At 40.0% G+C, this 16,829-nt stretch overlaps 1 protein-coding gene across 1 annotated transcript in view; it reads left to right on the top strand.

Annotated features, from left to right (window-relative positions):
- The window catches only part of MYO3B (myosin IIIB), a 262,024-nt gene that overhangs the window by 85,074 nt on the left and 160,121 nt on the right, over positions 1-16,829 (top strand). Inside the window, exons 7-11 of the mRNA XM_039913176.1 lie at positions 5,733-5,888; positions 13,018-13,114; positions 14,646-14,762; positions 15,020-15,124; positions 16,521-16,604. Of these exons, the coding sequence (XP_039769110.1) occupies positions 5,733-5,888; positions 13,018-13,114; positions 14,646-14,762; positions 15,020-15,124; positions 16,521-16,604 (559 nt within the window). The remainder of the gene's footprint in view (positions 1-5,732; positions 5,889-13,017; positions 13,115-14,645; positions 14,763-15,019; positions 15,125-16,520; positions 16,605-16,829) is intronic.

The following is a 16,829-nucleotide window of genomic DNA, read 5'->3' on the forward strand; positions in this document are numbered from 1 at the left end:
AATCTGTGGTGGTAGTTACATTTAGCCTTACAAAGAGTTTTCAAAAGTCACAAGGCTCAGAAAAATTCATTAGGCCCGCAAAGTCTGCATCAGCTCCTCTGCATTCACCGCTGCCATCTCTTCTTCAGCTAAATTGTCCTCTTCTTCTTCCATTATTCTTCAGATTTAAGATAAGAAAACAATTGGCAGCCTGCTAGAGGAGAGAATTTCAGAGAATAATAATAATAATGTTGGTATTTGTTAAGCGCTTACTATGTTCAGAACACTGTTCTAAGCACTGGGGTAGATACAGGGTAATCAGGTTGTCCCATGCGAGGCTCACAGTTAATCCCCATTTTACAGATGAGGTTACTGAGGCACAGAGAAGTTAAGTGACTTGCCCACAGTCACACAGCTGATAAGTGCCAGATCTGGGAATCGAACCCATGACCCCTGACTCAGAAGCCCAGGCTCTTTCCACTGAGCCACGCTGCTTCCAATGGGGCTTAGTGGATAGAGCACAAGCCTGGGAGTCAGAAGGACCTGGGTTCTAATTCCTGCTCTGCCACATCTGCTATGTGACCTTGGGCAAGTCACTTAACTTCTCTGGGCCTCACTTACCACAGATGTAAAATGGGGATTAGACTGTGAGCCCCATGTGGGACAGGGACTACATTCAACCTGAATAACTGTATCTACCCTAGCACTTAGAACAATGCTTGTCACATTGTGTTGAACAAGTATAATAATAATAATAATTACTATTATTGATAACAATAATAATAAATTAATGGATCATGTCTATTAACACTATTGTACTGTTGTACTGTCCCAAAAGGTAAAGTACTGTGCATAGAAGAGGTGCTCAATAAATGCTATTGACTGATTGACTGTGGCAAATATCATTATTATGGAATTAATACTCGCAAGTATTAAGACTCTGAACCCATGTGGGACATGGACTGTGTCCAACCTGATGATTATCTTGTATCTACTCCAGTGCTTAGTACAGTGCCTGGCATGCATAAACACTTAGTATAAAAATAACAACAAATACACTGAGCTTATTCAATTTGGCCCAATGTATAGAAGTCAGTAATTTTAAACACCATTGTTTAAATATCAAGATCACCAGTTTGATCATCTTATGCTATTTAGCCACTTTTTGTCAAATATGTTTTGTTCTTTGGTAAATACCTGCACCTCTTGATAAATTGTTTCTCATTTCAGGCATCTGGTGTTTTTTTCTTGTTGTAAAATGGCACTTTGCATTACTGGAAACACAGCAGTTCTGACAGTGCTATCATTGGTGACCCAGCAGCCAGTGAATTTGCAGGACCTGGCTCAGGCCAGCCTGTGTTATGGAAACTTGCTCTCGTTCTCCACTAATAAATGCTTCATTTTTGCCCATAATTGTGGCAGAGTAGAAATGGTGCTTAGAGGCCTGGCTGTGAGATTGCTGCAAATAGTCACAACCTATGTTTAATGTGGTGACTCTAATGAATTCTGAGAATTAATTTCCAGCAAAGAAAGCAGGGTGGAAGGCACTGGAAATTCAGATTAGTGCATGGTTTGAATTTCATCAAGACCAGCCTGTGGTTATTTCCTTTGCAGTTCAGTCTCCTTTCTCTTTCTCCCTGCTCTACAGTCAAGCAGACCACTGTGTGGTCAGAATTCCTGGGCAAAACGCATTTTGTATTGGAGGGATTGTAGCTGTAGTCCTTGGTTCCACCCATCTAGATCCCCTTCTCTTTTTCTGGGAAGGAGAAAAAAAATCTCCCCTGGGAAATTGTCATCTTTGGAGAGAGAAGGAAATCACCTAGCACACAAGTCCTGACGAGTTAGAGGCCAACCGACTGGCCCAGAGGCAGTGAGACAGGTTAAGGCTTTCCCTTGACCCATTTCTGATGCTTCTTCTGGACAGTCCCTCAGCACCCAACCTAATTCCCCGCACACAGTGGTTGTCTCATCAATAAGTGAGCCTGCCTGCGCTTTCTCATCACAATGGAAATTGATGAAGACGATAAACAGCTTTCCTTTCACAAGCCTCTCTTTGAGACGCTGACTGATTGGGTGTTCTGAAATTCAAAGAAACCCAGCTTCTTGGGAAAAGGATGCCATTCTTTGGCTGGTGAAATTTTCTAGACGTGGATTAACGTTTCACATGTTGAAATTGCAGAGGAGAGGAGTGGAGAGGAGAAACGGTGCCCCTGTTGCACAGATTCCAACTGGTGCTAGAACCGAGCAGAATACAGTGTTAGAGGGAGAGTGGACAAAGTTGTTGACTCAGCGTGGCTACTTTAAAATCATTGTCTTCTGAGTTCCTGAGAGCACCGAGCCTTGTCAATACTAGAGATGGGTGTCATTCGAGTGCTGGCCTCTCCTACTCCAATCCTGGAAATCACCAGCTTAACACGAGGAATGTGTTTTTGTCCCTATGGGAAAGGGGACAAGACAAATCTTTGGCCCTCTCCTGGAGCGCTACCACAAATCAGGGGACTCTAGGCCCATGTCAGTAAAGAGCACCTTCGTGGTGGAATGAAGGGAAGGGAAAGTTAGGGAAAGACAGAAGAATCCAAGCTATAAATGCACAGAAGGACAGGGAACAAGGGAAAGGAGGTGGGAGACTAAAATAAAAGGGAAGGACTGTATTGACAGAACAAAGTAGGAGATGAGATATCAGAGGAGTAAGAACCAGAAGGGAACAAAGGTTGGGGGACAGTATGATGACTAGCCAGGGAAAGAGTGAATAATCAGAGGACATGTCCTTGAGGAAAACACATCTGATAATAATAATAGTGATACATGTTAAGCACTTACTGTGTGTCAGGCACTTTACTAAGCACTGAGGGATATAAAAACAAATCAGATTGAACACATTCCCTGTTCCACAGGGGGCTCATAGTCTTAATCCCTATTTTACAGATGTGATAACTCAGGCACAGAGAAGTGAAATAACTTGCCCAAGATCACACAGCAGACAAGTGGCAGAGCAAAGATTAGAATCCAGGTCCTTCTGTCTCCTGGGCCCATGCTCTATCCACTAGGCCAAGTTGCTTCTCCTAGAAAGTATCTGAGAAAGTATCTTTTAGGCTTGCAAATGTGAGGGTTTTTGATTAAATATATATTTATATTTTTAGACTATATTCTGTGGAACCTGGAAGGCTTGAGTCTGGCCCAAAGGTCCGGATCCTAGGTTCAGATAGAAACTGTTCCAAGTCAAAACCCTCAAATTCTCCTTTTTCTCCCTTGGCCTTCTCCTTGGCCTCTCCTAAGAGGTTATATTCTGAGGGTATAGGGTGAGCATCAGTAGGGAAGCATGAGGAAATTTCACATGTGCATAATTGCCACTGAACTGCTGGAACAATTCCCAGCCACGCTGGGGATAACTGCAAAGAAGCAGCATGACCTAGTGAATAGAGCACAGGCCTGGGATTCAGAAAGAACTGGGTTCTAATCCCAGCTCTGCCACTTCTGCTGTGTGACTTTGGGCAAGTCATTTAACTTCTCTGTGCCTCAGTTATCTCATATGTAAAATGGGACTGTGAGCCCCCTGTGGGACTGGGACTGTGTCCAACCTGATTATCTTGTATCTACCCCAGTGCTTAGTAGAGTGCCTGGCAAATCCAAGTGCAAGGGTAATACAGTTCAAGAAGAGGAAATGAGGGCGTAGTGAGGGAAGGCTTCTTGGAGGAGATGTGCTTTCAAAAAGGTTTTGAAGTTGGGGAGAGTGATTGTCTATCAGAAATGAAGAGGGAGGGTATTCCAAGCCAGAGGTAGGATGTGGCCAAAAGGTCAAAAGGTATTGGAAATAGGCCCAAGGAAATAGAAGGTTTACACCCTCATTCCTTTTCCCTTCTCCCCACTCCTATTCTATTTAGGTTATAGTAACCACCAGAAAAAGTGCAGTAGAAGAAAGGTAAAATGTGAAAATCACCCTTTAAAATCCCCACTGCTTGTATGAAATAATCTTATTCTGAAGGTATATCCACATGATCATCCATTCTTTTCTGTGTTTTTGATGTCAGTATCCTCTTATCTTCGAAGGGAAACTAGAGGACAGGGACAGTGTCTGTAACTCCTGTATCTTTTCTTTTGCACAGAGAACCGTGCCATGTTCCCTATGAGTCTCCAATAAATATTAGTTCTACTAATACTTGTCTTAGATCCACTCTCATTTTTCATGTATTTTAGGAAACATTTTTCCCTTTAATCTTACCAAAAAATGGATTAATATACCCAGAATCAAGAGAACGGTGTCAGTATAAAGACATTGCCAGCATCGTTATTTTTTTGTAAGCCTTTGCACATACTTTTGAAAAATCATGAATTGCACAAAAGGACCCCGAACCGGTAAGCATCCAATGATTGATTTCTTTTCCTGGGCAGTATTTATAGCCCTGCAGTCAGCAGAATGGAGATAATCTAGGTTCTGTTGGTTTTCTTTCTGTCGGAAAGCTTTAGTTCTAAGAGATGGGGAGAAAATTCCACAAAAAACACCTCCCCCTAATCATTTGTAAAAGTGACCAGCAGGGAATTGCACAGAGTATCATTTCAGTTATAGGCAGTGGGGTTATGAAAGTCATTTAAATGGAAAAAAACCCTGAAAATATAAAAGTCCTTTTGTAAAACCAACGAAACGGGAGTATCTTAGGAACTGTGCTTAAGTGTTCTCAGAAAATATTCAAGGTGAGGTTAAACTTTTAAATCGTTTGTGCTTGACTTTAAAAACTTATAATACGCGTCATTATCATGTTGCTGGTGTTTGTCAGTGACTGGGTAAAGTTTTTTTACACTGGGGGTAGGCTGGTTCCACTCTTTATCCTAATCCCTAATTAGTAGTGAAGACAGTGTTTAAAAGAATGCATAGAAAAACTGATTTGTGTAGTAACTAAATTCAATGTGACAGTGAAGTGTTAGAGAAAATTATTGTCTCAATTGCATTAACAGTTCTTATGTTAAAATTATTATTAATAATTCCAGGCATATCCTGTTAAATTACTGTTTTCTTTTAAAAGACTTATTGTGTCTGTAAACACAAAAGAGTTAACCATTGCCACTTAAAATACTAGATGAAAGAGGAATTTAAATGCATTATCATTTTTTGCTATTCCTAAAGGATATTCTCTTCTGCAGGAATTGTTATATTCCAGGGTACCTAAATTATATTTTTTAAAAAAATTCATTTTCCACATCTGACCTTTTGCTGCTTCCTTCATAATGTCATTAAATATTAAAGCATTGCATTTGCTCTGTGGTGATTTCTTTAATATTTGTCATTGGTATTTGATAATTACCAAATGCACTTTCAACAATCTCATTGAACTTTTTATGTTGTAGGTTTCCCTAAGTGTATAACACAACTACTCTTCTATTTTTCTCTGAAATCGAGTAAGCTGAATGATCAACCAGGGTATATTAACACTTTTATTCTAGTGAGTTTAATTCATATGAAAGTTCAGTCTAATTTACTGTTCACGGCATTTTAAAGGTATCAAATACTACTATACTTACTGCATCTTGTATGATTTCTTAAATTTTAAAAAGACAAATAGACCTCTGTAATTTTGATTATCATATCTAAAAGGAACCAGGACCTTATTTCATGATGTCTATGACTATTAGAAACCTATGAAAATTGAAATGTTAATGTAATGTTAAGGTAATGTGCACATTCCCTCTTTCATTCTCTTTGTCTTTTACATGTGTCCATAGAGCTAATCCATTGCTCTTATGATGTTGTTTTCTTGAAGATGTCTTATCAAGGATTTTGAAAACCGACCGTCAGTCACACATCTGTTAGAGCACCCATTCATCAGACAAGCCCAGGGAAAGGATATGGCTTTACAAAAACAGCTGGCTGATCTCATCCGAGGACAGGAGCAGCTAGGCTCCGCTATGAAAACCAGGTACTGCGCAGCACCCAATAGCCTTTTTCTGATTACTCAAAGCACTGAATTTAGAATTTTTTTAATTTCCTCACATTTCCTACTTATGATTATGTCCTAAATGCATATGGAGAGTTTTATTTACATTAAAGTACAGTGTACCCTGTGAGAGCTGAAAAGGAACAGCTTTCCATTTATGCTTTTATTGCTAATCCCACTCAACCGTAGCAGAAACCACACTTTGTCCTCTTGCCCATTTAGCTATGTTTTTATGCATATATGAGAGTAAGTGTATTACTAATAAAGAAAGCATTCACTTGATGGGTCCAAGTAACATTATTTTTTTTTTAATTGAAAACCTACGAATATAAATGTAGGTAGCATGGTGATTTAGGAAAGATTAGCAGTTGAATACTGAATTGTTCCTTATATTAAACTCTGCTTCCTATTTATGTAAATAGTTGTTGGGATCCATTTCTTTTAAAATGAATGCTTTGATTTTGTAACACCTTTTTAAAAAGCTGAGTTTAATTTTTTAAAAAAGAATAAAGTTGACGAATGAATAACTATTCTTAGGGAAGATTGCTTAAGAGAGTGTACTAAGGTTTGCCTAAATACAATATCTCTGTTTGGTTTCTGTCCAGAGGGTGGCAGAATTTCTCTTTTTTAAAAGTGCATTTAAATGCAAGTGATTACCCTTTCCTCTGCCCAGCAATCATTTGATAATGTAAAATTTGTCTGGTAGTAGATAAGCTTCCGCCCATTATTATTAGAAACTTGTGAATAATGTTGATGAAGAAAATTAAATGTCATGATTCATAAGTCAAAAAATACACATACAGTCTGCACAAATGTGCTATTTATAAACTAGAAGTCCAAATACGTGCATAGGGAATTTTAAATTCTAAATGAGCTAGAGGTATAATTTCAAGGTGAATGCATTCTAACAATTTTATTTTCTGCTGAGGTTACCAAACTGCCAAATGCCTTTTCCTGGCTTTTGTTATGATTTTCGTACTTACATTTCAGTTGGACAGCAGTTTTTCACTTCTCGGGGCCTCAGTTACCTCATCTGTAAAATGGGGATGTAGACTGTGATCCTCACTGGGGAGAGGGACTGTGTCCAACCCGATTTGCTTGTATCCACCCCAGGACTTAGAACAGTGCCTGGCACATAGTAAGTGCTTAACAAATACCATAATTATCATTATTATCATTATTATTATTATATATTGAGCCTCCTCTTTGCAGAGGATTGTATTGGGTACTAGGGCAGTTAAAAATGATGAATAAGACATGATTCATACTTTCAAGGAACTTATACTCTGATGAGGGAGATTAGTTGAGTTGTTGGAGTTGATAAGGAAAGGGATATAGCTTTGGGAGGAGTAAAGGGGGCTTCATTTCAGGTGAGAAGTGTTTCATGTGCAGAAGCTTGGAGATCAAAAAGTTATGTACAAGGGATAGGAGCCAGTTTGTTGGATGAAGCAGAGAATGAGCAGGGTCATAACAGAGGTAAGAATAAAAGAAAAGGGGAGAGTGGCCAGGTTGGAGAAAGATCTTGAAGCCTAAGATCGAGTTTTAATATGATGTGATCCACTAAGAGTCACTGTGGGCCGCCATATCAGATACAACTCTTGACCTTTGTCTTCAAAGCCCCACAAATTTGACCATTCACAGATTGATACCTGAAAATGATCTTTCTTCCTATTCTGTGAGGGGAGCAGAAGCTCTAGACTGTAAGCTTCTTGTGGTCAGGGGACACGTCTACCAACTCTGTTGCATTGTACTCTCCCAAGTGCTTAGTACAGAGCTGTGCACAATAAATGCTGTAAGTGCACATTAAGTAATACGATTGACTGAAAAGGAGACAACCACCACAGAGGCTAATGTAATTATCCTCTAAAGGAACTGTCTCAAATAAAACTTTCAGAAATCCTGGCGACTTGGTGCTTTGAGAACTATTAAGTGACAAGCTCAAGCTCCAGGAAGTTCTGATTTCCTTCATTTTTCAAACTTTCAGCTGTATTTACTGAAAAAAGCAAGCTTGCCATTTTATGTGGAGGGTCTTCTAACTTTGTTGCATTCTCCCAAGTGTTTAAAACAGTGTTCTGCACATAGTAGACCATCAGTAAATGCTACTGATTCATTAACTGCTCAATTGATCATTTCCTTACTCAACGCTCTGCTCAGAAGTCCCAGTTTGGCATGTATAACTGCCTGTTTCTGCAGCCCTCATGCCCTGCAGAAGGCATCAAAACCTCCATCCCCTACCTCAGGTTGCTCGGCCAAGCTATTCCAGGTTAGCCTTAGAAACAGGTGATTACTCTTCCTTCCAGTTCCAAGATTCAGACTGTCCCAGTGCCACTTATACAGTCATCTATGGGCCCCTAAAACCACCCCTACCTCTAATCCTCTCTTCATCCTCTGATGCCTGTGCTCAGGTGGCAGGAACACCAGAGAGCGAGCATGCTACCTGCCAGGTTGCTCGTGCCTTTCCCCTTTTCCTGGTCTCCCCAGAAATGGCACAGCTAAGAAAAATCCTTGTCAATATTGCGCTTTACAGCTGCAGACTGATGGAAAACCTCCCTGTGTAACTACCACAAACAACAAGTGTTCTATTACAAGAATTGCAAATGCCCCCAACTTGTATATAGGCATATGGACACATTTAATCTTGTTTGTGAAGTCGTCGGCAACCTAAGTCGTTGGCAACCTCAATCAGCGAGTAGTCCCTGATTAACTCTATTTTGGCTTCCTTCAAATGCCAAAATCCATTATCTCTGTGGACTTCATCTTTCATTGCTCCCCCAAAATAAAAACTGGAAAGTTGGAAGATTATAGGGATTTTCGATGTCACTCACTCTGGTCACTTCCTATTAAACACAGCAGTTAAAAGTCACATAAGCCATTTGTAATGTTGATGGCAACCAGGAAAGAAACTGGATTGTCAGAATGATAGATTTGTCCTTTAGTTTGAAAATGACTCTGCCTTTTGTATCAATGGCTATGAACACGAAGTCAAGTAGGTGCAGAAGAGCTTTGATGTTCTCCTCTTTGCCCTCCAAGTCTTTCCTTCCCTTTCCACCTTCCCCACATTAAACAGTTCTGGTCCTTGTTCATTTTCTCAACTCAAAATCCTATCACCACCCTGTCTTTTCACTCCTAATAGAACCCTATTCTAATACTGACTGTCTTCTCCATGTGCCAGACAGAACTATAGAGCCTCAGGGGTTCCCGACTCACATTTGGAAACTGGTTAATTTGCCAGAAGAGCCTAACCTGCCACATAAAATAAGTGAGGGTTAGTGTTGGGAGCAGGATCCCTAAACAGCCTGGGTGTGGAGGGGCACAAGAAGTAGGCCCAGTGGGACTGGTTTTAGGGGAGGAGAACAACCTACAGCTCTAAACCAAGTCAAACAACTCCTCTTGCAAAATGAATAAGAGAGGAAGGCACCTGCTTTGAATTGAACACCTCCGCCTCGTCCTCCTCACCAGGGAAGAAAAAGGGGCTGCAGAATTGCTGCAGTCACTAGTATCCCTCTACTCTGACACGCTCCCTCTTAGCCAACCCTCAGGGGACCAGCAGCAATGAAAGCATCAGGGATGAGATTAAGCAGTTCTTAATTTCCTCTCCTTATCTCACTCCTCTGCCACCACCACTTAACTTGGCCAGTCTTGCGCATGTAGGGAGGAGAAGCTTCAGCACCAGTGGGGTCAGCGATCGTTGTGTTTGGCACTCGATACCAAAGCTGCTCTTATCCCTTGCCCCAGCCCCCTGGCACCATGATGCCTGCCTCTGCTGGCACACTACTACTTGCCAATGGTGGCAGGGCAGCTGACAGGTAGTGTGCCTGGGGAAGGGGGAGAGGAGCAGTTTGTCCTGGGCAAAAGGGTTGGGTTGCCCCTACAGGCATCAGAAGGGTGAAAGCATTGAGGACAGTGGGAACTCTTCCAATTCCCGCATCAGGAAGGGCCTTGTCCTGCTGGCAGAAGGCCAAGAGTGGAGCAAATATCTTGGCTCCACCAGGGCCCCTCTCTAACTCAAGGGGGTTGAGGTTTGACAGCATCTTCCTGCTCCAGAATTTATTGGGGTGACGCTGAATGGCATCACCTGCAAAGTGTCAAGTCTGTGTGGGGTCATTGCCCTTATGAAGTGGGCCTTTAGGCTCAGGAGCCTGAGGTTGCCAGTCACTGGTATAGTTGCAGAGTTTTACTAGGTATATACAGCTGAAGGCTGTTAACAATTGTGGTAACTTGGCCAGCAGGCCTAGAATGATTAAAAACAAACAAACAAAAAAAGCCCAGCCCATCTTTGGGGTACTGAAAGACAGAATATGACATCATTCCAGACTAAGTTGAAAGATTAAAAGAGTGTGGTCGTGTCTTACCTGCCTGGTGGTTTTTGGTCTGGATCTTCCACTTCAGCTTCTTTAGACCATTTCAGTAGCAGTGTTTGTGAGCCTAATCACCAATGGGCAAACAAATTCATTATCATCATCACCATTTTCCTAAGCAGTTATATTTATTGATCATCTTCATCATGCAGAGCATTTATACTAAATGCTGGGGAATGGACAGAACCAATATAAGATGTGCTCCCTGCCCTTAAGAAGCTTGCAATTGAAAGTGAGAGATAAGTCAAATTGCCTTGCAACAAGAAAGTGTGCTGTACTGTCAGTACCAATTTTGATTTGGGAAGTGATTAGATGTAAGGAATTTGATCGCTTCTTGTTGTATAATTTCCTCGTATGAATTTGGGGTAACATTAGCAATATACACAGAAAAGAAACAACATGGCATAGTGGAAAAAGCATGGATCTAGGACCCAGAGGACCTAGTTCAAATTCCAGCTTTACCACTTGCCCGCTGAGTGAACTTGGGCAAATCACTTCTCTTGACTTCAGTTTCCTCATCTGTAAAATGGGGATTTAATTCTTATTCTCCCTCCTACTTAGATTGCGAACCCTATGTGGGACAGGGAATGCATCCAACCTAGTGCTTTACAAATTCCAGAAGTATATAATAATAATTACTTAGCAGTTAGAAAAATGCTGTACAGACAAGATGTTGCCCAAGTTTGCTTTTTCCCACATGTCCTGGATGCACTCTGGAAGCTCTTTTATGTTTGAAATGGAAAGAAATAAATAAAAATGGAATTTAATGTAAGCAAACAAAACACTAATCTGGGTACTGGTTATACTGAATAGTACTTGTACTGAATAGGAAGTTAGGCAGTTTCTATTATGGCTTGGCCATTTATGATGTTGCAATTAAGGTTGTGTCAGTGTCTCCATTATTAGTTGGCTCTAAAAATGTTCCCAAGCCTGAAGCTTGACATACAAGAGTAAATATTCGGTATTCACAATGCATGGGAAATTAGGCGTGCAGTGTTCATTATGGTCAGTGGGAGTTTTACCCTTAATTCTGTTTTCATTGTATTAAATCCCCACTAAGCCTCAGCCCCAGAATAATCCTGTGGCGATTTTAAGTTTATGTTGAAGGTTTTAAATAAATAAGATAGAAGTGAAGTTGTTAAATACTGGAAACCAGATCCAACTCTTATGAAAGAGGCAATAATGTTAAAGTTCTCCCAATCCCTCTCCTCCTCCCTCCTTTCCCCCAAATCCACCCTCTCTTTAAAAAGAGATACTAATGGGGTCAAGAACAGGACAATGCCTCATTTCAGCAGGATTGGACAGATCTTGCTAGCCAAATGTTCCTTAAGATAAAGTGTTTGGCTTTAGGGGTTCCTTTCCTTTCATGGTTCCGGGCTGGAACTCAAGGAAGACCATTTCAGGCCTCTTGAACCATTCACCAAGCTTCAAAAGTACTGAAGGACTGAAGAACTCATTCCAGACATATGCTCTGTCAGTCGACCATCTGCAAGGACTTGGGTCTTCTCAGAACCCTGAGATGTCATCTCTAGTTGAAAATCAGGATGCTAACTTGGCTACTCAGTAAAAGGATTGTCAGAATTCACAATCTGGTATGTCTGCCATTGCCCAAGAATAGGACAGTGGTTTCTTAAATAGTGCCATGAAAGGATGGCAGCTGTATAGATGGAAAAAAATGTGTACATTATCTTCTCAGATTAGCTTTGTGATTGAAATGCATAATTTAATATGCAGCACCACAGAAATGACCCCTCTGCTACTTTACTAGGGCAGTTACATATGCCATTGGTTAAGAGAACATGGGCACGAGAGTTATGATCATGTGATTCCTACTTTCTGGGTGATAACTTATATAGGAACAATCTATCCAAAGCTGTCACTGAGGTTGAGAGCTAAATTTTACCTAGTAGGTTATTACTGTATGTGTCCTCTTCTGCTAGAATAGTGCTTGCTGCCAAAGATGGGGTAGGGTAAGGCTCAACTAGGTGTGTGTGTGTGTGTGGGTGGGTGGGTGTGGGTGTGTGGGTGTGGGTGTGGGGGTGTGTGTGTGTGTGTGTGGGTGTGTGTTTTAAAGGCATTGTCATTACTTTCTTTGTGGAAGGAATTTTATTGCTTTTTGGGCCAGTCATCTTTCTACAAAATATGATGAGTTGTTTAAAAACAGACTTCACCTTCTTCAAGGACTTTTCCTTGGGGATCCTAATTATAAGAGGGTGAATTCATACATTCATTCAATCATGTTTATTGAGCGCTTACTGTGTGCAGAGCATTGTACTAATTGCTTACTGGGACATGGTGACTGTTTCTGCTTCTGTGTTATAAAGACAAAGATTAGTCAGTGCTGTAAAACTCAGAGTATTGTAGTTGTGATCTTGGGAAGTATTATGTTTTATGAAATCATTGCTTTGGAGCCAATAAATCAGTGAAAACTGAGGGATTAGCTTCTCAAAATCTCAGGTTTTTACTCTTTTTAAAGTAAATTTTGATGATTCTTTTAACAACAAAATTTAAAAAGATAGGTGAAAGAGAAAATGCATCATGAGAGGAGTGGCCTGAGCTTTTTAGCACATTTACTAACTGGCCTGAAAATGGGATTCCCAGTTCATGGTGACATCCTGCTTTGCCCACCTATTCCCTAATAAACTGGTGCCCTTTTCCATTAATATCCAGAAAGTAATGATTTCTGCTTTCCAGTTCCTTCCTGCCACATAATTTGTTGTTTTAATAGTGATGCTCTTCTGATACCTCTGCAGGCATGAGCGGATGCATACAAGAAGACCTTATCATGTGGAAGCAGCTGACAAATATTCATTGGATGATGATTTGGTAAATTTAGAGGTTCTTGATGAGGTACAGTATAATCCAGCACATATCTCTTTGCTTTCGTTCATCTCCTGTTAATTGTCTATTAATCCCTTGTAGGTTTTTTTCATCCAATGTCTTATCAAAGTTAATTGTTTGTAACCTGAGAATAAATTTAAGGGAATAACTAGAGAAGCAGCATGGCTTAGTGGGTGGAGCACGGGTCTGGGAGTCAGAAGGATCTGGATTCTAATCCAGCTCCACCACTTGTCTGCTGTGTGACTTTGGGCAAATCACTTAACTTCTCTGTACCTCAGTTACTTCAACTGTAAAGTGGGGATAAAGATTGTGAGCCCCATGTGGAACAGGAACTGTGCCCAACTTGATTAACTTGTATCTACCCTAGTGTTTGGAACAGTGCTTGGCACAAAGTAAGCACTTAACAACTACCATAATGTAAGACTGGGAACCCTATGTGGGACAGGGACTGAGTCCATTCCAATTAGCTTGTATCTTCCCCAGCGCTTAATGCAGTGTCAGGCACATAGTAAGCACTTAACAAATACCGCAATTAGGGAGCATGATTATGGTCTTGTATTATGTGTTCATTTATATTCTGTAGAGTGATAAAAAAAACCACTGTTTCAATAAATCCTATCACGTTGCAGTTGATGAGTGGGTGGAAGCTGCATGGCATAATTGGAAAGAATGTTGACCTGGAAGTCAGAGGACCTGGGTTCTAATCCCGGATTGGCCAGTTGTCTGCTGTGTGACCTTGGGGAAGTCACTTATCTTTCCTGTGCCTCAGTTTGTCATCTGTAAAATGGGAATTAAATCCTTCTCCCTCCTACATAGACTGTGAGCCCCTTGAGACAGAGAATATGTTGAATCTAATTGTCTTGTATCTTTCCTAGCACATTGTAGAGTGCCTGGCACATAGTAAGTGCTTAACAAGTATCATAAAAATATTACCTGAAATTATTTTCTATTTTACAATATTTTGCAGTTTGGCTTTAGAAATCAAGATAGCTTTTTCCCTACCAAAGCAGGTATCCTGGATTTAAAGTAATACTGTGCTAATTTAGCATGAATTTTAGAATAACATCTGGAGTGAACACAAATTTTCATGCTTAATTAGCTCTTAGTTGCAGAAAACTTGCTTTTATTAATTCCAGCTTTAGTGACACAACTTGTGTAGCTGAAATGAAAAGAAATACAAATTGCTCAAGTTTTGCACTGCCATAATATAAATTTTAAGGACATGATTTGAAGAAATTAAATTCTTGCTTTGGATCAGATGAATTTCTATTAAGTTAAAAATTTTGATCACACTCAATTTAAACAACAGCAGCCAAAATTAGGAAGCATTCATAGAATTAGGAAGCATATCCCTTGAGGGATACCTGGAGAAATGTCTAAGTTTCTGTAAGAAAATCTGTATTTTCTTTGGTGTGGTCACTGATCTTTGAGAGAAACACACTATTATAAGAAGTGAAATCATTACTTCTAGATTTGCATAGGCTCTCTTGTAATCAGCAAAATCTTAAATTTTCAATAAAATATCTTGTAATTTCTTTAGGATACAATTATTCGTCAGCTTCAGAAACGTTATGCTGATTTACAGATTTATACTTATGTTGGAGACATTTTAATAGCTTTAAATCCTTTCCAGAATCTCAACATATATTCTCCACAGGTAAGGGACATATCAACGTGATATATTATTCCTTTTGTAAAATGGTATTATAATATCAATATCATTAGCTAAAATATGCACATTTAAACTCTCTCGAAGTGTATGTCCAGAAAATTTCAGAAATTATATTTAAGCTGGATTTTTTAATACCCCCAGAAATAAATTATCTAGCAGTGTGGGATCAGGGAAATGTTACTGCTGAAGGATTGTTGTTTTTTTTTTCTTCCCTCTTCTCCATCTTCTCCCCCCACCTTCAGTTTTCCAAGCTTTATCATGGTGTGAAACGCTGCTCAAATCCCCCCCACATATTTGCTTCAGCGGATGCTGCATACCAAGGCATGGTTACTTTCAATAAAGATCAGGTAAGAAGGGGTTACCTCACGGACCAGTAGAAAGCAGAGGAAAGCTGGGGCTCCTAGCTGAGTATTCTATAGTGCTGCTTTGCAGCCTTACTGAAAGATTCCAGTCAGGTGGCTTACTCACTGACAGGAAAACAAAAAATGAAGCAGCCTTCCAATCAAACTGAGAAATACTGGAAAGTTCAGAATAGCAGAGGACATGATAACGTTTTCCAGAAATGTAGGAAACAGTAACACTGTGATCACTCATTTTCCTGGTGAAATGTAATAAGGACATTTCTGATATAAAATGTAATGAGGACATAGAGTCGCGCAAATCCAATTACATGGCAGTGATTGCAATAAGAACAGGATGTAGCACATCCTAAACTGAATTCTTATTGAGATTTTAAGAGATTAATAGTTCAGTCTTTTTTGTGTAGCTGGTACTTGACATGGGTTGACTGGACACTATTGGTCATGTGTTTTGGTTCAAAGGCTACTGTGATGTGATTCTTGAGTTGGAAAAGGCTTGATCTTACCTGTTACCATTTAGGAGTGGATACCAAATTTTTACATTTTAGTGTTGTGAACTTTCCATTTACAGCCTGAAGAAATTTTCACCTTTTGATCTGTACTTAATCTTTAGATCTCCTATTGTGGGATTATGGTTATTATTATTAATAATAATTATGGTAGTTTTTAAGCATTTATATCTGTCAAGTACTGTTCTAAGCTCTAAACTAGATGCAAGTTGATCATGTTGAACACAGTCCCTGTCCCACCTGGAGCTCACAGTCTAAGTAAGATGGAGAACAGGTTTTGAATCCCCATTTTACAGATGAGGAAACTGAATTACAAAGAAGGTAAGTGACTTGCCCATGGTCACCCAGCAGGCAAGCAGCGGAGCCGGATTCAAACCCAGGTCCTCTGACTCCCAGGCCCATGCTCTTTCTACTAGCCCACACTGCTTCCAGTTAGAATTAAAATTACAATTAGAATTATAGTTTGAGCACTGAGGCTAAACTCCTGGGATTTTCAGGTGTGCTGAGGTGCACTAAAGGTGAGAAGGGTGAACGTTCAAAATGTTGGAATTGGATTCACTGTGGGTTAACAACTAAAAATTTGTTGATCAAATGCATGTTTTTCCTATACCTACCTATGACACCCACAGAGAATTTGATTTCATAGGCTTATCAGAAACACTTCTATCTCACTGAGGCTGCAGACCATTTTAATATGCAGCTGGTTCTATGTAAAGGTGCCATCCCTATCTTCTTCTCTATTTTGCCCTGCAAATTGTTTAAGTTACAGGATGGCTAGATTCTAACACATATTATCTGAGTGTTATTTTGTGCATAAATTGTCCTTGTTGCTATAGGAAAGCCTAAATATCCAAGTGTATCTGTTTTCTTGCCAGTGTATTATCATCAGTGGAGAAAGCGGTGCTGGAAAAACAGAAAGCGCCCATCTAATTGTCCAACATTTGACCTTCCTCGGAAAGGTATTTATACTTTGCCATGTAGCACAGGAACTAGAATATAAATGCGGCCAAAGGCTAAATACTGCTCTTGGTCTGGTATTTTCATGTGCAAACTCTTGACTTAAGTAAGAATTGGCAGTGAGTATTTGAGGAAAGAATTGAGTCCATTGTGCCAAAAACAGAGAGCGCTACTTAATCATACTGCTTTAAAAAAAAAATTCAGTACTGGGTGTTAGTATCTGGACA

The sequence above is a fragment of the Ornithorhynchus anatinus genome, chromosome 9, assembly GCF_004115215.2.
Source record: "Ornithorhynchus anatinus isolate Pmale09 chromosome 9, mOrnAna1.pri.v4, whole genome shotgun sequence".
NCBI classification, from domain to species: Eukaryota; Metazoa; Chordata; class Mammalia; order Monotremata; family Ornithorhynchidae; genus Ornithorhynchus; species Ornithorhynchus anatinus.